General features: G+C 57.0%; 2 protein-coding genes across 4 annotated transcripts; both read right to left on the reverse strand.

Moving 5' to 3' along the window:
• Positions 1-1,257: 1,257 nt before the first annotated feature.
• Positions 1,258-11,095, reverse strand: LOC311633660 (uncharacterized protein C19orf18). 3 transcript variants are annotated; one of them, XM_084906637.1, is made up of 6 exons: positions 10,985-11,095; positions 5,803-5,910; positions 5,006-5,089; positions 3,362-3,464; positions 2,215-2,381; positions 1,258-1,682 (listed from the first exon to the last, which is right to left on the reverse strand). In XM_084906637.1, exons 2-6 carry the CDS (start codon positions 5,882-5,884, stop codon positions 1,618-1,620), a joined length of 501 nt encoding a protein of 166 aa, XP_084762763.1. In that variant the 5' UTR covers positions 5,885-5,910; positions 10,985-11,095; the 3' UTR covers positions 1,258-1,617. The 3 variants fall into 3 exon arrangements, with proteins under 3 accessions (XP_084762763.1, XP_084762764.1, XP_084762765.1); XM_084906638.1 differs by lacking the exon at positions 10,985-11,095 and adding an exon at positions 7,206-7,802; XM_084906639.1 differs by lacking the exon at positions 5,006-5,089.
• ZNF606 (zinc finger protein 606) lies at positions 7,911-24,484 on the reverse strand (the record flags this gene model as incomplete). Its single annotated transcript, XM_084861359.1, has 8 exons — positions 7,911-11,102; positions 12,428-12,523; positions 12,898-13,024; positions 20,638-20,714; positions 20,994-21,086; positions 21,806-21,898; positions 23,950-24,095; positions 24,468-24,484. The coding sequence occupies 8 exons, from the start codon at positions 24,482-24,484 to the stop codon at positions 9,124-9,126; spliced, it is 2,628 nt and encodes an 875-aa protein (XP_084717485.1). The 3' UTR covers positions 7,911-9,123.
• Positions 24,485-24,622: the final 138 nt, after the last annotated feature.

The raw sequence follows: 24,622 nt of genomic DNA on the forward strand, positions 1-24,622 counted from the left end.
TGCAAGAGACAGCACACCCTCTCTACCTTCCTCACTGAAATCACTTTTTTTTCCTTTAAGGTTTTTAAATAAGTGGTGAAGGGAAGAGGGCAGACTGGCAGGGGATGTGAATCAAGCGGGTATACTTTCTAACTTCTTTTTCTAGAAATATCTTTTATTGATTTTTTTACAGAGAGGAAGGGAGAGGGATAGAGAGAAACATCCCTGAGAGAGAAACATCGATCAGCTGCCTCCTGCACACCCCCGACTGGGGATGTTCCTGCAACCAAGGTACATGCCCTTGACCGGAATCGAACTTAGGACCCTTCAGTTTGCAGGCCAATGTTCTATCCACTGAACCAAACCAGTCAGGATTATAATTTCCATTTTTATCGATGCAGAAAATGAACTACCAAGAGGCCAATTGGCAGGTAAAGATTGGCAATGATTTAAAAGGACTGTGTTTGCCCTGGCTGGTCTGGCTCAGGCCTAAGGAAGTTCATAACAATGTACCTACCTATATAGTTTAAGTTTAAAAAATTTGGTTCTACTGAAACCGGTTTGGCTCAGTGGATAGAGCATCGGCCTGTGGACTGAAGGGTCCCAGGTTCGATTCCGGTCAAGGGCATGTACCTTGGTTGGGGGCACATCCCCAGTGGAGGGTTTGCAGGAGACAGCTGATCGATGATTCTTTCTCATCGATGTTTCTAACTCTCTGTCCCTCTCTCTTCCTCTCTGTAAAAAATCAATAAAGTATATATATATTTTTAAATGTGGCTCTCTTGTCGACCTTCAGACTGAAGGATCCCAGGTTCGATTCCAGCCAAGGGTGCATGCTGGGGTTGTGGGCTCCATCCCGTCGGGGCATGGGGGAGGCAGCTGATCGGTGGTTCTCTCATATCATGGATGTTTCTCTCTCTCTCTCTCTCCTTCTCACTTCTCACTTCCTCTCTGAAATCAATAAAGAAATATATTTTTTAAAAATTTGGCTCTCGCCAGAACCAGTGTGGGTCAGTGGATAGAGCATCAGCCTGAGGACTGAAAGGTCCCAAGTTCGATTCTGGTGAAGGGCATATACATTGGTTGTGGGCACATCCCTGGCAGGAGGCAGCTGGTTGATGTTTCTTTCTCATCCATGTTTCTAGCTCTCTATCCCTCTCCCCTTCCTCTCTGTAAAAAAAATCAATAAAATACATTTTAAAAAAAATTAAAATAAAAATTTGGCTCTCACAAGAAATTTCAATCTTTGTCCTGTTGATAGTAGGCTCTGCTGACTAATGAGTTTGCCGACCACGGACTGGGTTAGGGAAATGGGGGTGTTCCCCAGCATGGACTTGTATTTCTGGTCAGGAGCAAGGAAAGAAGATACAACTTCTCGTTCCTACGTACAAAGCTGGACTTTCCTCTTGCCGATGACACGATAATTACCCGTGCACCACGAGACCTGAGAGGCAAGGAGGACTAGGTTATGGGTTTATTTTGTGTCACAGACTTCCGGCTTCCTTCCCTGAGGGTTCGCAGGTCCACAGGCTGCCGTCCCACCGCCGGGTGTCCCCCGCACAGGCCTGCGGCTCTCTCGCTGGCGTCCTCGGGGTCCCCGCGTCGGCCAGGGGCCCAGCGTCCCGTGCGGAGCTTCCTTTACTGCGTCGGCTCGCTCTCCCCTTCTCCTCCGTCGAGGCGCTGTCTTCGTTTGGACCGGATGGCTAAAACGGAGGCACAGTGTCCTTAAGGTACAAATACCGGAAGGAACAGAGAGGGAGGGAAAGGGCCGATGGGAAAAGGATGGAAAAATGAAGGTGTGCATGGTGGGGTTTGAGGACATGAGGCGTGTGACTTGATGAGGGTGAAAATTTAAAAAAAAAAAAATTTAAATTATTATTTATTTTTTAAAAAAATACATTTTATTAATTTTTTACAGAGAGGAAGGGAGAGAGATAGAGAGCTAGAAACGTCGATGAGAGAGAATCATCGACCAGCTGCCTCCTGCACACCCCCTACTGGGGATGTGCCCGCAACCAAGGTACATGCCCTTGACCGGAATTGAACCTGGGACCCTTCAGTCCCCAAGCCCACACTCTATCCATTGAGCCAAACCGGTTTCGGCAATAAAATATATTTTAAAAATAAAAGAAAAAGAACAAAGAAAAGAGAACCAAGCCGCCACGGCCAGCTCAGCTCTCCTGTGCCTTTTTATCTGCCCGGAGGACCAGGGAGTGGGGGGAGAGAGGTTCCTACCTGAATTGATGAAGGAGGCCAGCTCCTTCTGGCTCCCGAAGAGCAGGTAGCCAGACCTGCCCAGGCCCCGGGCCCCCACGGCCTCCTCCTCGTCCTCGGACAGCGGCATCTTGATGTCGTCATAGAGCGCCGCCAGCTGCTCCCGCTCCTCGTCCCGGCCCAGGCGGCTGGAGGGCGACACGGGAGAGCTCAGGAACACGGGGTTCACAGCATGCCCCCCCGTCTTTTTGGGGGGATGCTAATAAACTTGGGCTAGTTGTGTTCCCCACCCCCCAAATGTCCTTATTGATTTTCACGTTACATTTTTTTTAATTGATGTCAGAGAGGAAGGGAGAGGGGAAGAGAGAGAAACAGCAGTGATGAGAGAGAATCATGGATCGGCTGCCGCCTGCACGTCCCACATGGGGGACGGAGCCTGCCACCTGGGCATGTGCCCTGAGCAGGAATTGAACTGTGACCTCCTGGTTCATAGGTCAAAGCTCAACCACTGAGCCATGTGGGCTGCACTGCTGCTGCTGCTTATTATTATTATTTTTGATATTTTATTTATTTTTACAGAGAGGAAGGGAGAGAGAGAGGGATAGAAAGTTAGAAACATCGATGAGAGAGAAACATCGATCAGCTGCCTCTTGCACACCCCGTATTGGGGATGTGCCCGTAACCAAGGTACATGCCCTTGACCGGAATCGAACCTGGAACCCTTCAGTCCCCAAGCCGACACTCTATCCACTGAGCCAAACCGATTTCAGCTCTTATTATTATTTTTAATATATATATATATATATTTTAAAATATTTTTACTGATTTTTTACAGAGAGGAAGGGAGAGGGATAAAGAGTTAGAAACATCCGATGAGAGAGAGAGAGACATCGATCAGCTGTCTCCTGCGCCCACCCTACTGGGGATGTGTCCGCAACCAAGGTACATGCCCTTGACCGGAATCGAACCCAGGACCCTTCAGTCCGCAGGCCGATGCTCTAGCGACTGAGCCACACCAGTCAGGGCTGAAAACACTGGGCTTGAAACATATAAAGGTTATAACTTCGTGATGATAAGAATCGCCATCATCACCACCACCACCACCACCAAATAGTAACCCAGGCGATGTGTGTCTGACTTCAGGCCATGCTACTGGCAAAGGACTTACTAGATCACGTAGGAAACAGCGACCCCGCAGACCAAGGCCAGGCTCAAGGCCGTACACGCGATGGTGACCACGGACACGAGAGCGCGTCTCCCTGGACTCGACGCTGAAAGGGAGAGAAATGACGTTCTCATCCAATTCCTCTGTCGCTGGGCCTGTCAGTTACGCACTGAGTGGCCAGATGATGATGATGACCTCTGAACGCCTAATAATCTGGCTACTCCGTGTGTATCCTATAGAATAAAAGACTAATAGGCAAATGGTCCCCTCGACCAGGAGTTCGACCAGCAGGCAGGCCGGCCAGCTGCCCACGTCCCCTCCCCGCTGGCCAGGCTGGCTGGACCACACCCATGCACAAATTCATGCACCAGGTCTCTAAATGTGTATACACACACACACACACACTCTGAGTGGCCAGATTATTATGCATTCAGAGATCATCAATCTGGCCACTCAGTGTATATTAGTCAGTTATACTATTGTTACAAAGAGGAATGGGAGATATGATTGGAAATACCATTAAAAAAATAGCATTTTAGCCCGGCCAGCTTGGCTTAGTGGTTGAACGTTGACCTATGAACCAGGAGGCCATAGTTCGATTCCCAATCAGGGCACAGCCTTGGGTTGTGGCTCAATCCCCAGTGTGGGGTGTGCAGGAGGCAGCTGATCCATGATTCTCTCATTATTGATGTTTCTCTGTCCTTCTCCCTTCTCTGAAATCAATAGAAATATACACTGAGTTTCCAGATTATGACGCTCTCTGACCACATAATAACCTGGTCACTCAATGTATATCCTGTAGAATAAAAGGCTAATATATGGCCGAAACCGGTTTGGCTCAGTGAATAGAGCGTCTGCCTGCAGACTGAGAGGTCCCAGGTTTGATTCCGGTCAAGGGCATGTACCTGGGTTGCGGGCACATCCCCGGTAGGAGGTGTGCAGGAGGCAGCTGATCGATGCTTCTCTCTCATCGATGTTTCTAGCTCTCTATCCCTCTCTCTTCCTCTCTGTAAAAAAAGTCAATAAAACATTTTTTAAAAATACAATTTGCATATTAGCCTTTTTAAAAATATATTTTATTGATTTTTTACAGAGATGAAGGGAGAAAGAGGGATAGAGAGCTAGAAACATCGATGAGAGAGAAACATCTATCAGCTGCCTCCTGCACACCACCTACCGGGGATATGCCCGCAACCCAGGTACATGCCCTTGACCGGAACCTGGGACCTTTCAGTCTGCAGGCCGACGCTCTATCCACCGAGCCAAACCGGTTTCGGCAGCAAATTGTATTTTTATTACAATAAAAAAACCTATTTATAAAATAAAATAACAAAATAGATAAAAATAAAAAATAAAGTAATATAGTAAATAAAATAAATGAGGCGAGACTGCACGACCTGTATGGACAATTGAGTTCCCACGTCCCTGTGGGCTGCCCTCCCACCTGCCTCCCTTCCTCGGTAGGGAAGTGGGTCCCTGGGCCAGGCTGGCCAGGCTGTGATTCCAGGGCAGAGGCCCCTGCCATCCACGTCGCCCACACCCAAGGAGAGGGGCCTGGCTTGACCTCTGGGGGCTGCCCTGTTGGGCCCAGGGGGCTCGTGTTGTGCGGAAGGACATTGCAGAGCAGCCTGGGGCCACGCCACCCACCTGCCTCCTGGGCGGAGGGGCTGCCGGCCAGCGAATGCGCAGAGGCGTCCTTCACGGGCTCAGCGGAGTCATGCCTCCTACTGCCTGGAAACAGAAAACAATAAACACGTCCTGACCGGTGTGGCTCAGTGGATAGAGTGTCAGCCTGGGGACTGAAGGGTCCCAGGTTCAATTCCGCTCAAGGGCGTGTGCCTTGGTCTCAGGCACATCCCCAGAAGGGGGGTCTCTCTCTCCCTCTTCCTCTCTGAAGTCAATAAAAAAATATATATATATATACATACTAGTGGCCCAGTGCACACATTCTTGCACAGGTGGGGTCCCTCGGCCTGGCCGGCAATAGGGACTGATCAGGAGAAGCTGGGTGGCTTAGGGGAGGGACCACAGGAGGCTGGCCTGCCATGGAAGGTTGGCTGTGGGAACGCAGACTACCCCAGGGCAGCTCCTGCATTGAGCATCTGCCCCCTGGTGATCAGTGCACATCAAAGCAACCGGTAGATGGGTTGTTCGGTCTCTTAGGCTTTTATATATATATAGTTTTTAAAAAACATATATTTTTATTGATTTTTTACAGCCAGGAAGGGAGAGTTATAGAGAGTTAGAAACATCAACCAGCTGCCTCTTACGCATCTCCTCCTGGGGTTGTGCCCACAACCAAGGCACATGCCCTTGATCGGAATCAAACTTGGGGACCTTCAGTCCACAGGCTGATGCTCTATCCACTGAGTCAAACCAGTTTAGGGCTATGTATAGACATTTTTTAAAAAGCCTGTCGTTTTTCCAACCAGGTCTGAACTCACCTGGATAAGGCAAGCATTCACACAACGGCCATCCCAACAGAAACAAAACCAGGAAGGTGAAGGAGCTCAGAGGCGCGTCCATCACGCCGGTGTCGCTGGCCTGTTACCCTGCGGGTGAAGGGAGCGGTTCCGCTGGAGCCCAGCGTCTGCCCTGAAGCACAGCCTCCTGCCCAGCACCTGGGTTCTTTGTGCCTTGGAGCCGCCAGTGTGAGGTCAGCCCAGGTTGCCACGTGGAGTCCCCCCACAGAACCATGCCAGCCAATGGGAGGCTGAGAGGAGAGGGATTGTGGGGCAGGAATGAGGAAGGGACTGATCACGGAGGCAGCAGAGTGAGGTCCTGTCCCGGCCTCCTGGGATTCCTCTTCCATCTGCTTTTGGTCCCAGGCCTGCCCGGCCCCTCCTCCGTCTCCCCAACCTTCCCCAGGTTCTCCCTCCTGGGCCCACCCCACACCCCATACCCCACACCCCACACCCCGCCCTTGGCTGCACAACACAGACCTGGGCCCACCTGAAACCAATAGAAGTATATTTTAATATGTTTTTTGTTGTTGTTGTTGTTTTTTACAGAGAGAAAGGGAGAGAAATAGAGTTAGAAACGTCACTCAGCTGCCTTCTGCACACCCCCCATCGGGGATGTGCCCGCAACTAAGGTACATGCCCTTGACAGAAATCTAACCTGGGACCCTCCAGTCTACAGGCCAATGCTCTAGCCACTGAGCCAAACTGGTTAAAGCAGAAATATATTTAAAAAATAAAATACAGTAGCCCTAGCCAGTGTGGCTCAGTGGATAGATTGTCGGCCTTCAGACTGAAGGGTCCCAGGTTCGATTCCAGTCAAGGGCACATGCCTGGGATGTGGGCTCGGACCAACATGCAGGAGGCAGCTGATCAATGATTCTGTCTCATTGATGTTCCTATCTCTCTCCCTCTCCCTTCTTTGAAATCAGTAAAAATATATTATTTATAAAAATAAAAAAAAGACTGTGAGGAAATAAATTCCAGTTGTTTAAGCCATCCAGTCTATAACATTAAAAATAAAAATAAAAATAAGCCCTGGCTGGTGTTGCTCAGTGGATAGTGCGTCAGCCTGTGGACTGAAGGGTCCTAGGTTCGATTTTGGTTGAGGGTACATGCCTGGATTGTGGGCTTGGTCCTCATTGGGGGACATGCAGGAGGCAGCCAATCAATGATTCTCTCTCATCATTGATGTTTCTATCTCTTTCCCTCTCCCTTCCTCTTTGAAATCAATATATTTGAAAATAATAATAAAATAAAATAAAATAAAACACCCTCAAGATGTGGAAACAACTGGTGGTTTCGTTGCCAGCTTCGAGCTGTGGATAGCAGTCAACAGTGACACCACTCCGCCCCGACCCCGGTCTGACTGTGGTGTCTTGCCACACCTGTGCCTGCCCGTCCTGGCAAATCCATCCAGTTGCCCGAACTCCCTCCTGCAGCCCTTGCTGGGTGGGCAGGAGGCAGCGAGCCCTGAGAGGTGGGGAGTCAGGGGGCACCACCTGTGGGAGCTCGTGAGCGGACTCGGGCAGGGACCATCTTCCGCCCCCAGGACAGTTCTCCCTGGGGGTCAGCACCCAGATGGACCGTCTGCCTGGGGTTTCCAACCAACACCCCGGGGCCTCTCCAGGAAGGCGTGCTGGCCCCTTAGGACAGCCCTACGGGCACTCTCTGGGGAGACACAGGAACAACTTGCCATCTGGAGAGAAGGCACCCAAAGCACCCTATTCGGCTCGCCTTCCCTGCTCTGTGTGGTGAGCTGCCTCCCCGCATGAATCCAGCCGTAGGGCAATCCCTCCGTCTGGAGAAGATGAGGAGACATAAACCAGAATTCCAGGGAGACCGTGCGGAGCGCCGCGCCCTCTGCAGGGAGGGACACGCTGGTCTCTGACTTGTCTGCGCCTCCAGCAGGTCCTCCGGCAGCTGCTCTGCCTCAGCCTCAGGGCTGTGGGTGGTGAGAGGCTGAGGGACCCGGGTTCCAGGAAATGCAGTGAGTTTGAACGTCTGACCCAGAGGTCACACTCCGAAGGGGGCTCCGCCCTTGTGTTACCAGGAACCCTCCAGGACAGAGAGCCAGGTCACTTCAGTTCTCATCACTTTGGAATTGCTTGATTTTTATTAGCAAATATCTACCATAGAAACACTGATCAATAACAAAACCACGAGAGGGGTGGTCGCTGGAGAGAGTCGGCATAACTGAGGTTAAAAACATGGACTCTGAACCAAACAATCCCAGGGCCACTCTGGACTAGCTGGGTCCTCAGGTCGGTTTCTCAACATCCCTGCCTCAGTTTCTCCATTTGTAAAACTGAGATAGTAATAGCACCCATCTCATAGAACTAAGGGAATTGAACACCTTAATAACCGAAAAGCATTTAAAACAAAGGTCAGCACGTGGTGAGTGCTGCATGTGTTCATAAAACTTTAAGATTTTTAAAAATTAAGTGGGTTAATTTATCCATGGGTCTTTCCAGTCCTTTGTCCAAACACAATGTTAGATGTTATAGTAGACACGTATATACAACTCTGTCCTTGGTATTCCTTCAGGGTATGTACTCTGACGCAGTGTCTATAATTATACCTTACAGTGATTGCCTAACACAAACTCCAAACGTCCAGCATTGAGTAAACCATGGACATGGACACACGGTGATACTAAATGTCACTTTTATGTCCCAACAACACCAGCCTCACACTTCTAGAAAATAACTTTTCTACCATTAGTAATCTCATTTCCTAATTTTTCTACGGTTAATCTCAACTAACAGTAAATATCCAATTCAACACTTTTTCCCCCTTAAATTCAAACTCAATATTCCATATTCTGTTCCTGGAAGGGCACCCAGACCCTCCCCCTAATAGCAAAATCTGTATTTCCATAATTATGCACAGAACGTTATTATAAAGCTTCCCCTCCAATACTCCAGCTTGATGCAAAACAGAGTATTTCCAGCGAAGCACTTCCTCGTACCAGGCTTTTCTCCATCAATGCACTCTGATCCACAAATCCTTGAGATCGCTTACTAAAAGGGTCTCATTCCTTACATTCACATTCCTCCAGCAAGATCCTGGTGGACTGTGGCTTGCTTTCTTCACTGTAATTATCCTGACTTTAAATCAGGGCTACCTACCTGCTACGCTTTCCTCTATCATTTTCATTCCTACGTTTCTTCTACATGTTTCTATTTAGTAAGGGGAAGAGCCTCCCTGAACTCTCACTAAAAAACAACCCCTCCCGATTATATTTATAGGGCGTTTTTCAAAGTACCAGATGTACCAGGAAAGGAAACCTCTCGTCAGTTCAGTTCACACTTTCTCTGCACCGTGGCTCCTCTGGTGCTGCAGCAGGGCCGAGTGGCCACTGTAGGACTTGCCACAGTCAGTGCAGATAAAGCGCTTCTCTCCGCTGTGCATTCTCTGGTGGATGATGAGGGAAGAGTTCTTGCAGAAAGCCTTCTCGCAGTGGTTACATTTGTAGGGTTTTTCTCCAGTATGGTTTCTCAGATGCACAATGAGGGAAGAACTCTCGTTGAATGCCTTCCCACACTCGTTACACCTGTATGGTTTCTCTCCGGTGTGAGTTCGCCGGTGCGCGATCAGGTGAGAGCTGCAGTTAAAGGACCTTTCACACTGATTACACTTATAGGGCTTCTCCCCCGTGTGAATTCTCCGATGGGCAACAAGGTGACAGCTCTGGCTGAAGGATTTCCCACATTTATTGCACTCATAGGGCTTTTCTCCAGTGTGAGTCCTTTGATGTCTAACAAGGTGAGCCATTTGGCTACAGGATTTTCCACACTTATTACATTCGTAGGGCTTAATTCCAGAATGAATTATTTCATGTTTAGTGAGGGCCGAGCGTTCTCTGAAGGCTTTGCCGCACTCCTGACAGTTATAGGGCTTCTCTCCCGTGTGAGTTCGCTGGTGGGCGATAAGGTGGGAACTCCAGCTGAAGGACTTTCCACATTCAGTACACTTATATGGTTTTGCTCCGGAATGAGTTCTTTCATGTTTACTGAGAGCCGAGTAATCCCGAAAAGCTTTTTCACATTCGTCACATTTGAAGGGCTTCTCTCCAGTATGCATCCTCATATGGGCAATCAGATGGGAGCTCCAGCTGAAAGACTTCCCACACTCGGTGCATTCAAAAGGTTTTTCTCCGGTATGAGTCCTCTGATGGCCAATCAGATGGGAGTTCCAGTTGAAAGACTTCCCACACTCATTACACACATAAGGCTTCTCCCCCGTGTGGATCCTCGTGTGCACAATAAGATGGGAGTTCCAGCTGAAGGCTTTCCCGCATTTATTACATTCATAGGGTTTTATTCCAGTGTGAGTCCGTTCATGTTTAGTCAGGGCTGAACGGTTCCTAAAAACTTTTCCACATTTATCGCATCCATAGGGTTTCTCTCCGCCCGTATGAGTTTTTTTATGTTGGATAAGGTAAGAGCTCCAGATGAAAGAGGTCCCACATCCATTGTACTCATAGGGTTTCTCCGCAGTGTAAGTGCTTGTATGCTGAGTGAGGAATGAGTCGTACCCAAAGACTTTCTCCCATTCATTGTATTTATACGCTTTCTCTACAGCGCCAATATTTTGATGCTCCATAAAGGACGAGAAGTAAAAGATATTCTCATATTCTTTGTAACCATACTGGTTTTCTCCGATAAGAGGTCTTGGATAGTCAATACACGATGGGCTCTGGTTAAAGATTTGATGGCATTCCTTATACTCATAGAGCTTTCCTCCCGTGTGCATTCCCTTATGATCACCAAAATGCAGGATGTGACTGGAAGATTTAACAGCATCAGAACGTCTGAAAAGAGCATCTCCAGCCTGCATCCTTGCAGGATGAACAGGTTGCATGCACTGGTAGAAGGCTGTGTCATAATCGTTACTTTCACAGGTAATCTTATCTGCATACATGATGGCTGACTTGCACCTCCAACTTTCACCATGTGTACCAGGCTTATAGAAATGTTCCAGCTGACAAACTTTCTGAGAGGGAATGAAGTTTGAGCTCTGGCCACACTCTGCTCCAAGTTCCCAGAGTTCAGAGCCGCTGTGAGACAGCACTTGCTTCTGCATGAAGACCATCTGCCTCATAGCTGTACTCTGGTTCACACGGTATATCTGCAATTGGTCGTCACATCCCAAAATTTCTAACCTGGAGAACCAAGGATCATCCCACACGTATCGTTCCAACTTCATGCGATGGGACTGTTCTTCCTCAAAAATGCGACGCCTCGGGACCAGCGCTCTACTTTCAGGATTTCTCACCATTTCTGAAGTAAACAGAAAAAAAAGTCATGAGAAAGAATGTTTACGAACAGAGTGTAAAAGGTGGGTTTTTCGTCCATATTATTGAGAGGGCAAGCGTGAACTAGTTTTCAAATAGACTCACAACTCAAGAGGAGCATCCTAACAGGAAAAGGGAAAATAGTAAAGAGTGAACAGAAGCAGCTGACCACAATATAAAGTGTGCTGAGTACTAATAAAAATACATTCAGCATTTTTCCATGAAAAGAAGGAAAGACTAGATGAGGGTGTGCAGGAAAGAGACAACTACCCCCATGAGTTGCTCAAACTGCACGTTCCCAAGAAGGCCTACTTCGGGACTGGGATTCAGCCAGCTCCTAGAAAGTGAGGTCTCAGAATGCTCTAACTTATGAGAGTTTTACATGCTTGAGGCTTTGAAGCATGGGTACCAATTTCTCTACATGGTTTGTGCAAACAATATTGTTTTTGGTGAGCACCTTCTTTCCTTCCAGAGTCTGGAGTTTCCATGGTTGCTACAGCCAGTCATGTGTGCGCCTGTGTGACCAACTCCCAATAAATACCCTGGGCCCCCAGGCAAGCTTCCCCTAGTGTATGACACTTCACATAGTTCATAACTTGTTGCTGAAAGAATTAAGTGTGTGATTTGTAATTCCACTGAGAAAGGACTATCAAAAGTGTGTACTTGAGCCCTAGCTGGTTTGGCTCAGTGGAAAGAGCGTCGGTTGTGGGCTCGATCCCCAGGAAGGGTTGTATAGGAGGCAGCTGATGCAGGATTCTCTCATCATGGATGTTTCTCTCTCTTCCTCTCCCTTCTTCTCTGAAGTCAACTAAAAAAAACGCCCACATATTAAAAAATACAGGTTACCTGTGCATGTGCCTGTGTGTGATGCCTCTTGGTGTGTGTGTGTGTGTGTGTGTGTGTGTGTGTGTGTGTCTGGGGTAAGAATAACGTGCGGGAGAAGAGTGTCAATCAGCTTACGTGTTCACACAGCTGTGAGTGTGTTCACCAGGTGAACATGTTACCTCCCTTAAAGACCTATATTTCCTCATTTGGCCTTTTAAAGCCACGGCTGAGGCTGAGGCTACAGGTGTGGCAGAGAGCAAACTAAGGACGAAGAGCAGGTGAGAGAACGAGAGGCGGCCGGAGCGACAGGCACAGCCGGGAAGGAGGGAGGCTGCGGGGGCGGCAGGTGGGAAGGGGCGTGCAGCCTGTGAGGAGGCGCGTCTGCTCGGACTCCTCAGCGGCCGGGGCCACGCGCCCGCAAGGGGCCTGCGGGTCTGAGGACTGATCCTTGGACGGACAAGGACCCTCCCGCGCGCCTGCTCTCACCTGGACTCGGACTCCGCACTCGGGGCGGCTCCGCCCGCCAGGGCTCCGCGCCCTCCTCCAGCAGCGAGATGACCGCGGGCTTGGCGACCTGAGCCCCTGCAGGGGAGAGGCAGGGACCGTCCATCACCTGGGGAGCCCCACCCCTTCCTCCCGACTCCCCCCTTCCTGCTGGAGAAGCACAGGGAATTCACCCGGAACCTCGGCTCCAGATCACCTTTTCAATGTTCTTATTGGTTTTTAAGGGAGTGACAGAGCGAGAGAAACATCCACTGGCTGCCTCCTGCACGCCCCCCACTGGGGATCGAGCCCCAGACCAGGAATCAAACCGTGACCTCGTGACCTCCTGGTTCATGGGTCGGTGCTCGGCCCCCGAGCCAGGCCTGAGGCTGTGCGCCCGGAGCAGGGAGCCCGGAGCCCGGAGCAGCCTGTCTGGGAATGGAAAGGCTGGCCACGGGGCAGCCCGGCCTCACCCACGGAGAGCAGGTGCCCGAAGGTCTCCAGCATCACCTCCCGGTACAGCGTCCGCTGCGCAGGGCCCAGCCGCCCCCACTCCTCCGGGGAGAAGTCCACGGCCACGTCCCGGAAGGTCAGCGGTTCCTGAAAGAGCACAGCCCTTCAGCCCGGGCCCCTCGGCCTGCGCCGCCTCAGCCTGGGCCCCTCGGCCTGGGCCCCTCAGCCCGGGCCCCCTTAGCCCAGGCCCCTCAGCCTGGGCCCCCTCAGCCTGGGCCCCCTTAGCCCGGGCCCCCTCAGCCCGGGCCCCCTCGGCCTGGGCCCCTCAGCCTGGGCCCCTCAGCCTGGGCCCCCTCGGCCTGGGCCCCTCAGCCTGGGCCCCTTAGCCCGGGGCCCCTCAGCCTGGGCCCCCTCAGCCTGGGCCCCTCAGCCCGGGCCCCCTTAGCCCAGGCCCCTCAGCCTGCACCCCCTCAGCCTGGGCCCCCTTAGCCCGGGCCCCCTCGGCCTGGGCCCCTCAGCCTGGGCCCCTCAGCCTGGGCCCCCTCGGCCTGGGCCCCTCAGCCTGGGCCCCTCAGCCTGGGCCCCTCAGCCTGCACCCCTCTGCCTGCACCCCTCTGCCTGGGCCCCTCAGGGCTTTCTGAGGACGGAGGGGCGGACAGCCAGAGGAGCCAGATGTGGAGAAGCACCTGCATTTTCTTTTTTCTTTTTAAAAATATATTTTATTGATTTTCCACAGAGAGGAAGGGAGAGGGATAGAAAGCTAGAAACGTTGACGAGAGAGAAACATCGACCAGCTGACTCCTGCACACCCCCACCAGGGATGAGCCCACCACCAATGTACATGCCCTTGGCCGGAATCGAACCCGGGACCCCCCAGTCCACAGACAGACGCTCTATCCACTGAGCCAAATCTGTTTCGGCGAGCACCTGCGTTTTCAATGACCTCATGGAGGCACAGCCTTCATGGAGGGCCGGTCGCCCGGGACTCAGGGGACCGCTCCCTGGGCCAACCGACCACAGCACACGGCCGTCTCCGGAGACCCGGCCCGTCCTCGGGACAGAGAGCGCGGCCGATGCCCCGGGCAGCGCCTTCTCCGGAGACGCAGGCACTCAGGAGGGGACAGGGTGGAGGAAGGCCTGGGAGCCGGGAGGTGGGAGATGGGAGATGGGAGATGGGGGCTGGACCTGGGAGCCGGGAGCCGGGAGCTGGGCCTGGGAGGTGGGAGCCGGGAGGTGGGAGATGGGAGCTGGGCCTGGGAGGTGGGAGGTGGGAAGTGGGAGGTGGGAGATGGGAGCTGGGCCTGGGAGGTGGGAGGTGGGAAGTGGGAGCTGGGCCTGGGAGGTGGGAGGTGGGAAGTGGGAGCTGGGCCTGGGAGCCGGGAGCCGGGAGCCGGGCCTGGGAGCCGGGAGTCGGGAGGTGGGAGGTGGGCCTGGGAGCCGGGAGCCGGGAGCCGGGAGGTGGGCCTGGGAGGTGGGAGGTGGGAGCTGGGCCTGGGAGCCGGGAGTCGGGAGGTGGGAGGTGGGCCTGGGAGCCGGGAGCCGGGAGCCCCGGGAGGTGGGAGCTGGTTGTGGTCCGACATGCACACCGTCCTGCAGCACAGACCCTCTTTCCTGCGGACCGGGGGGGAGGGGGGGGGCGGCAGGACTCAGCCACGGGAACAGTCCTGACAAACCCCGAGGACATTGGAAACGCAGACCCGGGAAGCACACTGGGGCAGGAACAGGAGGAGGCACTGGATCCGGGGGACCTTTACAGTGAAAGGGTCCGTCCGGTCCTTAGAGGAGCCGCCGCCAGGGGGAGCCTGAGGGGGCAGCCAGGCACCCTGAGCCCACAGACACCCCCCAACCCCCATCCGCCCCTGAGGGGGGCAGCCAAGCACCCTGAGCTCACAGACACACACACCCCACCGCCCCCATCCGCCCCTGAGGGGGGGCAGCCAGACACCCTGAGCTCACAGACACCCCCCCACCCCCCATCAGCCCCTGAGGGGGGCAGCCAGACACCCTGAGCTCACAGACACCCCCCCACCCCCCCATGAGGGGGGCAGCCAGGCACCCTGAGCCCACAGACACCCCACCACCACCCCCATCCGCCCCTGAGGGGGGCAGCCAGGCACCCTGAGCCAACAGACACCCCCACCGCCCCCATCCGCCCCTGAGGGGGCAGCCAGGCACCCCGAGCCCACGGGCACCCCCCAGCCCCCATCCGCCCCTGAGGGGGGCAGCCGGGCACCCTGAGCCCATGGACACCCGCTCTCCCCAGGAGCACCCAGCGCCGCTAGGAAGCACTCTTGCAAAAACACGAAGCCCGAACCCACTCCAGCTCCGGCCCAGCCACCAGTGCAGGGCGGGCACAGGGATGGGACTCAGCAACCACACCTCCCGGCCACGCGGGGCAGTCACAGGACCGTGGCCCAGGTGCTTCCACAGAGCGGGGGCTGAACACGGACGGTACTGGGTGGTGGGAGGACTGAGCAGGGATGGGGACTGTGGGTGGGAGAACCGGAGGACTGAGCAGGGATGGTACTGGGTAGTGGGAGGACGGGAGGACTGAGCAGGGAGGGTGCTGTGGGTGAGAGGTTGCCGTGTGAAGGCCTCTCCCAGGTGACCAGGTGGCTGAGATGTGCTGCCAACACCCTGGTTTACAGGAGGCTGAGCCCCGGACGGCTGAACCCCCGGACGGCTGAGCCCCGGACGGCTGAGCCCCGGACGGCTGAGCCCCGGATGGCTGAACCCCGGACGGCTGAACCCCGGACGGCTGGGCCCCGGACGGCTGAACCCCCGGACGGCTGAGCCCCGGACGGCTGAACCCCGGACGGCTGGGCCCCGGACGGCTCCCTTCAGGTCCCCAGTTGTTTAGAGACCTCCTATGTTAAGAAAAGGTCTTGCCAAAACCAGTTTGGCTCAGTAGATAGAGCATCGGCCTGTGGACTGAAGGGTCCCGGGTTCGATTCCGGCAAGGCCATGTACCTTGGTTGCGGGCACATTCCCAGTGGGGGGTGTGCAGGAGGCAGCTAATCGATGGTTCTCTCTCATCGATGTTTCTAACTCTCTGTCCCTATCTCTTCCTCTCTGTAAACAATCTATATCTACCTACCTATCTATCTATCTATCTATCTATATATATATATATATTTTTTTTTTTAAAGGTCTTTTGTTTTTAAAAAATGTGAGCCGAAACCGGTGTGGCTCAGTGGATAGAGCGTAGGCCTGCGGACTGAAGGGTCCCGGGTTCGACTCCGGTCAAGGGCATGTATCTTGTTTGTGGGCACATCCCCAGTGGGGTGGGGTTGGGGTGCAGGAGGCAGCTGATCGATGTCTCTCTCTCATCGATGTTTTTAAGTCTCTATCCCTCTCCCTTCCTCTCTGTGGAAAATTAATAAAATACAAATAAAAGCAAAATAAAACAAAACAGTGAAAGAAGCATCCCAGCCCATGGCCGTGGCAGTGGCCGTCCACGCTCGGGGAGGAGCAGGCGGGGCCGAGGCAGGGCGGCCGGAGGCGCGGGGCGGGGCTGGGAGGCGGGAGGGAGGGAGCAGAGCACACAGGTGGGTGAAGGTGCCCACAGGTGTGTTCAGGGCACAGCCAGCCGCCTCCCCTTTCCCCCCCACTGCTCCCCCACCCGCCAAACCCTATCCCCCCAGCAGCCCTGGCCTCGGCCTGGAGGGGGGCAGCATGGAGGGCAGAGGCCTCTCAGCCCCAGGGGAGAAGAGGCTCGGGGCCTGACAGCCGCTGTGTCCAGGGAGGCGGGCACAGAACCGGCCTGGTCCTCCCGTCTCCCCTGGTCCCCCCCAGCCTCCATCCTGGGGAGCTGGGCCTGAGACCTGTCAGAGAGAGAGGCAGGGAGGGAGGGGAGGGGCCCTCGGGAGCCAGAACCGACTCTGAAAGGTGAACGTGACCCTGCAGAGGAGCCCGGACTGACCCTGGCGGCGAGGGCAGAGCCCAGGCAGCGCCGTCTGAGCCCCGGGCTCCGGGGAGAGAGGACAGGGTGACGGGGAGGCCGCACAGGATAGGGGGCGGCAGAGGCAGCACTGTGAGCACGCGATGGCGCCCCCGCCCCAGCAAGAGGACGAGACACGGCTAACGGAGACCCCCCCCCACGCGGAGGACATAACGCAAAGGGCAGGAGGGGATTTAAGAAACACAAAAACAGCTGAATCCGGTGTGGCTCAGTGGATAGAGCGTCGGCCTGTGGACTGAAGGGTCCCGGTTCGATTCCGGCAAGGGCATGTACCCTGGTTGCGGGCACATCTCCGGTGGGGGGTGTGCAGGAGGCAGCTGATCGACGTTTTCTCTCATCGATGTTTCTAATTCTCTATCCCTCTACCTTCTGTAAAAATCAATAAAATATATATATTTTTTAAATACAAAAACAGCACCACCGCCAGGCCCCCAGACAGGCCGCTCACACCAGCTGCTGAGAACAGCCGGAGGCGGACAGCAGGCGGAGCGTGTGAAACACCCGCGGAGCCCGAGGGGCCGGCGCGGAGCAGCCGAGGCCAGGAGGACAGGAGAGGCCCCCGCCAGCGGCCATCACAGGGGCACCCGATGCACTCGCAGCTCCCCGGGACCGTCCTGGCTCTCCCCGGACCAGCTCGAGTCACAGGGAGAACGTCCCCACGAGCAGAGCCCTCGATGACACGTGCGTGCCACACGGCGGCCGGGCCGGGCGGACGCACCCTGGCCTCCACCGCGCAAACGCTGGGCCGAGTGCTGACGGAGGGCAGGGCTGCAGAAAGGCTGTGCGCAGCCCTGGCCGGTGTGGCTCAGTGGAGAGCGTCGGCCTGCAGACCGAAGGGCCCCGGGTTCGACCCTCTGGTCGGGGCACAGGCCCAGGTTGCAGGCTCGGTGCCCAGTGTGGGGCGTGCAGGAGGCAGCTGGTCCATGCCTCTCTCATTGTTGATGTTTCTCTCCCTTCCTCTCTGAAATCAGTAACAATGTGTGTTTAAATAAACCTCATCACCTGCACGTGAGCCCGAAGGAGCAGGCCACGCGGTGTGAGGGGGCTGGGCAGCGTGGCCCGGGATGAGCAAGGTCATCTTGGCAGACGAGGACCATGTTCTGGTACTTGTTGTCCACTAACTGCGGGATTTGTCCGATTATTCTTAAAGCACACCTGGAACCGAAGGTGATATCAAACTGGAAGGGCCATGGACGGGGGCGAACGGGCCCGTGTCAGGGAGCCTCAGGGAGGCAGGCCCAGGTGCACACCGGGAGGCGGAGTGGGGACCAGACCCCCAGGCTCACCCCCTGGCACCGGGGGACAGAGCAGGCCCGGCCATGGTGACCCCTCCAGCACCTGCCAGGGGGAAGGCAGACATGCCACGGGGTCTGGCCCACACTCCTGCTCACGTGACCCACACACGTGCTCACCAGCATCCAGGCTATAGGAGCCTCCAGCATACCAGCCGCACGGCTCACCACCGGGCCGCGCCCAGGGGACTCGGGGCGGGGCACTCCTGTCCTGCCTGAGCTCTGACTGTGCGTCCTGGGCCCTGGGGCCCCGTCGGCCTCTGGAAGCCCCGGGTTCCACTGTTTATTTCTACCTCAGGGCAAGGTCCTGGGGAGACCGGAGGGTGCGGAGCGCAGGGAGGGTATTGGAGGGGCATCGGCCATGCAGGTTTTGGGGGGGCGGCTGGGGGGTCCTTACTCTCCCTGATGCTCAGTCATGGCCTGGAGCACCCGCTGGCGGGAACCTCCCCGCCCACAGACTCCTGTGGGCTCCGGCCAGACTGTCAGGAAGGAAGGAGAGAGGAGGGAGGAGGGAGGAGGGAGGAGGGAGGAGGGAGGAGGAAGGAGGGGGGCGGGGGGCGGCCCGGGCTGCTTCCCAGGTGAAGGCTGTGGAGGGGCCCAGAGGCCCTGAGGGTGGGGGTGGGGGAGTACTGACTCCTTTTCTTTCTGGGCACCAGCCTCCAGTTCTCAGGAGCCACAGGCCGCAGTGCGGCGGGTCCCGCAGGCTCCTCAGGCCTTTGTCCCCTCACACCTGGCCCGGCGGCTGCACTGCACGGTCGCAGCTCCCGACTACGGCCCCACAGCAGCAGCCAACACCTGGCCCCCAGCCCTGAGCAGACACCACCCAGCGCCACAGCCTCGGGCGCCGTCACCGTGGAAACCCGGAAGTTCCTGCTAGTGCACATCTGCTGGCTCATCTGTCTTTTTAGTTTAGAAACAGGGGACCTAAGCCCAGCATTGAAGCTCCTTCCCGCTGCTGTCAGGTCAGCAGTGAGCATGCACATGCTGTGCTGGGAACAGGACCCAGGAGACGAGGCAGGACGTGTAAAAGGCCGGAATCACGGAGAGAAAATGCTGACGCTGCTAAACACCGGCCGAGGACCAGAGGGCACGCGTGTGACTCCCGACGTCCCGAGTCCGGGACCGGCCAGTGCCCGGGCGCTCGGGGGTGGCCGGGATGGGGGTGGCCTGTGGGAGGTGAAAAGGCTCCACAACTGGCTCTAGTGATGGTTCTCAGCCCTGTGAACCTCTGCAGCCTGCACTGTAAGGGTTGGACTTTGTGTATGGGAATGAAGCTGTTATAACAAACTTTTTCCTTTTCTTTTAAATATATTTTTATTGATTTCAGAGAGGAAGGAAGAGAGAAACCCCACTGATGAGAGGGAATCATGGATGGGCTGCCCCCTGCACGCCCCCCACTGGGGATGGAGCTCATAACCTGGGCCTGTGCCCTGACTGACGGGGAATCGAACCCTGGCCTCCTGGTTCGTAGGTGGATGCTCAACCAGAGCCACCTGCCGGTGCAAACTTTTTCTAAGTGGCTGCGGCTGGGGAGGGGCTGGGGGGGGGGCCTGGGCACATCGCCCCCTCCGCTCAGGAGCCTGAGGCCCTCAGCACAGTCCGTTCTCGCCCTCCTCCCTCAGGTCCTGGGCCAGGGCCCGGCCGGACTGACCTGCAATGCCGGCTGCTTCCCACGGCCCCTCTCCCACCCTGCCAGACCCCCTCCCCGGCCCTCCTGCTCCCAGGAGGGGCCCGGCCTGGCCTGCGGCACTGGTGCTGGGAGGCTGGTTCCTCTGCCCCCACCATGGGTGCCACCCGAGCCCGACCCTGCACACCAGCCAAGCTCTCGATGGTCCTCTGGCTCAGCAAGTCCACTCTCCCAGGCCCCCTCCCCTCTCTGCGCCCCTCCCCTCTCTGCGCCCCGACCCTCTCTGCACCCCTCCCCTCCCAGGCCCCCTCCCCTCTCTGCACCCCTCCCCTCTCTGCCCCCCTCCCCTCTCTGCACCCGGACCCTCAAGGCACCGACAGGCCGGGCTCCCCCGGGGCTGCCCACAGGAGCGCCTCAGCTTCTGTTCCCAGCCCCAGCAGGTGACCAGGCCTCAGGGCGAGGAAAGCACTCCGGGAGCCTCAGGACAGGGCTCCACTGGTCTGTCCTCCCTCCCTCCCTCAGCAAGCACAGCCCAGGAGACACCAGCTGAACCCAGAGGAATACGGGGGGTGGGGAGACGGGGGGAGGGGGCCTGCCAACCAGGGGGCTACCCCTCACCCACCAAACCCCCAGCACAGTGGGCTCAGGGGGCAGAGGGTTCAGGGGGAGCGGGCTGGGGGGCAGGCTCAGGGGAGTGGGCTGGGGGGGGTTCAGGGGGAGCCGGCTGGGGGTGGGGGGGAAGAGACTCAGGGAGTGGAGCTGAGCCCGTCCTGAGCGCAGCAGGGACAGGTGTGGACTGGCACACGGAACCAGCACACGGAGGGAGGGACGGGACGGGGGAGGGGGGGACCGAGACCTTCGGGGTGGGAGCCCATCTCACCTGCTCCGGGGCCGGCGGCCGGCTCCCCGCCCCGGGGGCCTCCTCCACGCGCCGGGCCGGGTCCAGAGGACACGGAGCTGGAGGGAAGCACAGGCATCGAGGCTCTCCCTGCCGCAGTGGCCCGGCGCTCACCCACTCCACCCCACCCCCGCCCCCTGGGGTGCTCAGCGGCCCGCCGGCCCTGTCCTCCCGCTGCAGGGGGAGCCCCCCCCACCGTCCGCCCTGCTGAGCCCCTGCTCTGAGAAGCAGCGTCTGCTCAGCCCTGGAGGCCCCCACACACACACACCCCCCAGCCACCACCACCATCACCGCCCGCCCCCCCCGCCCCCGCCCCCGCGCCGGCCCCGCCCGCCCACCTGGCTCCTCGGGGTCCCTGCTGGCGGAGGACACGGCGTGGCAGGCCCAGGGGTGAGCAGCGGCCATCCCCCAGGGCCGGGCGGCGAGGACACCTGCACGGAGACCAGCAGAAAGGAGGGCGCGTGACCGATCCTGGGACACGCGTGCAGAGCGCCCCCTGGCGGGCACAGCCCAGCCCGAGCCCGGAGCCTGTGAGGACACAGCCCAGCAGCAGAGCGCGGTCTGTCTGACCTCACGCCCCACGTCACCGCGTTAGAAACACGAGAAGCAGAGACGCTCCTTCGATGCGCTGGGTGTGATGGGGCTGAGGCGCGGCCGGCGCGGAGTGCAGGCAGCGATGTTCACACACAGGCGGGAAGGGACGCCGAGGACACCCACCAGGACCAGGAGGCCCGGGGCCAGGCAGACAGCTCAGGGGGCAGCTCGACACCCCAGAGCGCCGCGCTGAGCTCCCCCCATGACCCGTCCCAACGCCCTCCGCCCGCCGGGAGGCTCAGGAGGAACCAGGAGGCAGAGTCCAGTTCCGGTTCCGTCAGGGCACAGGCCTGGGCTGGGGGCTCCATCCCCAGTGGGGGGCGTGCGGGAGGCAGCCGGTCCATGATTCTCTCCCATCCTTGACATTTCTCTCTCTCTCTCTTCCTCTCTGAAATCAATTTAAAAAAAAAATTATATTTTTAAAAAACAAAGTCATTTGTGTTTAAAATAAATAAAAATCCCCCTCAGTTCTAATTCTGCACCAGGACAGACCCCCCTGAACCCCAAGCCGCTGGCCACAGGAGCCCCTCCCAGGAAGGCCACGGGCGGGACTCACCCCAGGAGGCCCGGGGGCTGGTGGCCGCCATCCCCGGTGGACAGACCAGGCGTGGGCCGGAGTCGGTGCAGCTGGAGGCGAGGGCAGCGCCACCTGTGACACAGAGAGACCGGCAGTCAGAGAGCTCAGCCAGGGAGGTCCCGGGGGCTCAGTGGACAGGGCATCAGCCTGCAGACCGAGGGGTCCCGGGTTCGATTCCTGTCAGGGCTCGATCCCCGGGTGGGGAGAGCAGGAGGCAGCCGATCAACAACCAACTAGTGATTCTCTCTCATCACTGATGTTTCTGTCTGTCTCTCTCCCTCCCCCTCCCCCTCTGCAATCAATAAATATATAAGAGAGAGTCCCAGGAGCAGGAAGGAAAGAGTTTACATCCGAACACACAGGCCTGCCCGGCCGGTAGCTCAGGGGTTGGAGCGCCCAGGCTGTGGGTCTGATTCCTCCTCAGGGCACATACAGCAATCAGCCAATGAACCCGCAAGTGGAGAAACAAATCGACGTCTCTCTCCCCCTTTACTCTCTCTCTAAAGTGAAGAAATAAGACACTTTAACAATCACACGTATCTTTAAAGAAAAGTGAGGATCTCTGGAGAGAAAAGGGGATTTGAACAAGCTGAGAGGGAGGAACCGCCAGAGGCAGCCAGCCCCGTTCTGGTGGACTCGACAAGAACTACCAAGAGATCCTGAGGAACCTCACCCCTGAGGCTCCCGGGCTCAGGGAGGGCTGGGCCTGGGGGCTGCCTCTCGGGTGCAGGGGTGATGAGAGTGTTCTGCAAAGAGGATCAGGATTGAGCATCCACCTGTGAGTCAGGAGGGCAAGGTTTGATTCCCAATCAGGACATATGCCTGAGGTGTGGGTTCGATCCCCATGTGGGGTGAGCAGGAGGCAGCTCATCGGTGATTCTCTCTCATCACTGATGATATTTTTCTTAATCTTTATGGGTTCTTTTAAATATATATATTTTATTGCCGAGGCCGTTTGGCTCAGTGGTGGAGCGTCGGTCTGCGGACTGAAAGGTCCCAGGTTCGATTCCGGTCAAGGGCATGTACATTGGTTGCGGGCACACCCCCGGTGGGGGGTGTGCAAGAGGCAACTGGTTGATGCTTCTCTCTCATCGACGTTTCTAGCTCTCTATCTCTCTCCTTTCCTCTCTGTAAAAAATCAATAAAATATATTATAAAATATATATATATATTATTGATATTTTACAGAGAGGAAGGGAGAGAGGATGGAGTTAGAAACATCCATCAGCTGCTTCCTGGACACCCCCCACTGAGGATGTGCCCGCAACCAAGGTACATGCCCTTGTACCTTATGTGCATAAATTATATAACACACACACATATATATACACATATACACACCAAGCAACCAACCTCCTGGGGCCCTACCCCCAGCCGGCTTGGTCCGCTGGGGGCGGCGGCCGGACCTCACCCCTGCCCCAGGCCTCCAGAGCATGTGTAACACACGTGCCCTCAGACATATAAACACACACAAAGAACAGTGACAACTGCACAGCTTTCTGAATGCACCAACAAGCCCCCAAACTACATCAAAACCGCTGCTTTTCTGCAAATTAAAAAAAAAAAAAAAACACAATAAAAAAAAAGAACCCGCTGCAGCCCCAGCGCCCCCCACGCCCAGCTCTGATCCTGGCTTTTCACCCTCACCCGCCGCCACGCTTCCATGGACTGTGGACCCATCGCCGCCTCCCGGGGCGCAGGGGCCTCTCCACCCGCCCGCCCCCCAACCCCCGGGGCTCAGGGTCCGAGAAGAAAAGCCCCGGAGCCGCCCCGCCCGCCAGCCCCGCCCCCCGCAGCGACCGGCCGCCTCCCGCCCGGATCCCCACCGCGAGCGCCCGCACCTGGTCCGCCGCCGCCGCCGGCAGCGACAACCGGGGGCGCGGCTTCTGTCCCGCCGCTCGCCCCGCGCGGCCGGGGACAAAGGCGGGCGCGGGCCGGGGCCGGGGCGTCCAGGGGCGAGCGCGGCCACCGGCCGGGGCGCAGGGTCCGCGGGCCCCGGGGCCGGGCGGGGCGGGGCGGGACCCCGTCTGGCGCCCCCCAGACCCCGAAGGAGGCGCCGCCTCTTCCACCGGCGCTCCCGACCCCCGGGGCTGCCCCCGAAGCCGCCCCCGAGGCCGCCTCACCTCGGCCGCGGACAATGGCGACCGCTCCCCCGGCGTCGACCCGGGCGCGCCGCGCGGGCTGCTGGGAGTTGTAGTTCCGGGCGGCGCACTTCCGGTTTTGGGGCGCCCGCGCGGGGCTGCTGAAAGTTGTAGTTCCAGGGGGCTTACTTCCGGTTTGGGCAATGGCGCCGGCTGGGCTGGTGTCGGGCGCATCTCAGCCTGGAGTGCAGCTTGCCCCTCGGGCTGCTCCCATCGGATGCCATCCGGGCCTGAGCGCCCTCCCTCACCCCTAGCCGGGGGGCGGCGTGCGTGTGTCTGTCTTGCCGGTGACCCCCTCAGTTTGCCCGTCGATGAAGTGGGAGCATAAGGGTAGCCACAATGAGCAATAGGAACCTGACCTGTGAACTACTGGGAGGAATCCCTTAGTGTCATAGCTGCAAGCGTGGGCGAAAAAGGGGGGTCCTATGGAACCTCACAGGGTGATCGGACCCCTAAATTCCATTTTTTTAAAATTGGCGCCAGGGAGGACAGATGCCTACTGGGAGCTGTAGTCCATAGTGACAGGCGTGGGCCATAGAACCACAGGGTTAAGAACTACAACTCCCAGAAGGAAAAGCGCAGCGTGGTGGGCGGCCTCCCCCGGGTGGGTGTTGCCTTTTTCCTCAGCGCCGATTTCAAACCGGCAGCTTTGACA

This window comes from Pipistrellus hanaki (assembly GCF_964339955.1).
Source record: "Pipistrellus hanaki genome assembly, chromosome: 15".
NCBI lineage: Eukaryota > Metazoa > Chordata > Mammalia > Chiroptera > Vespertilionidae > Pipistrellus > Pipistrellus hanaki.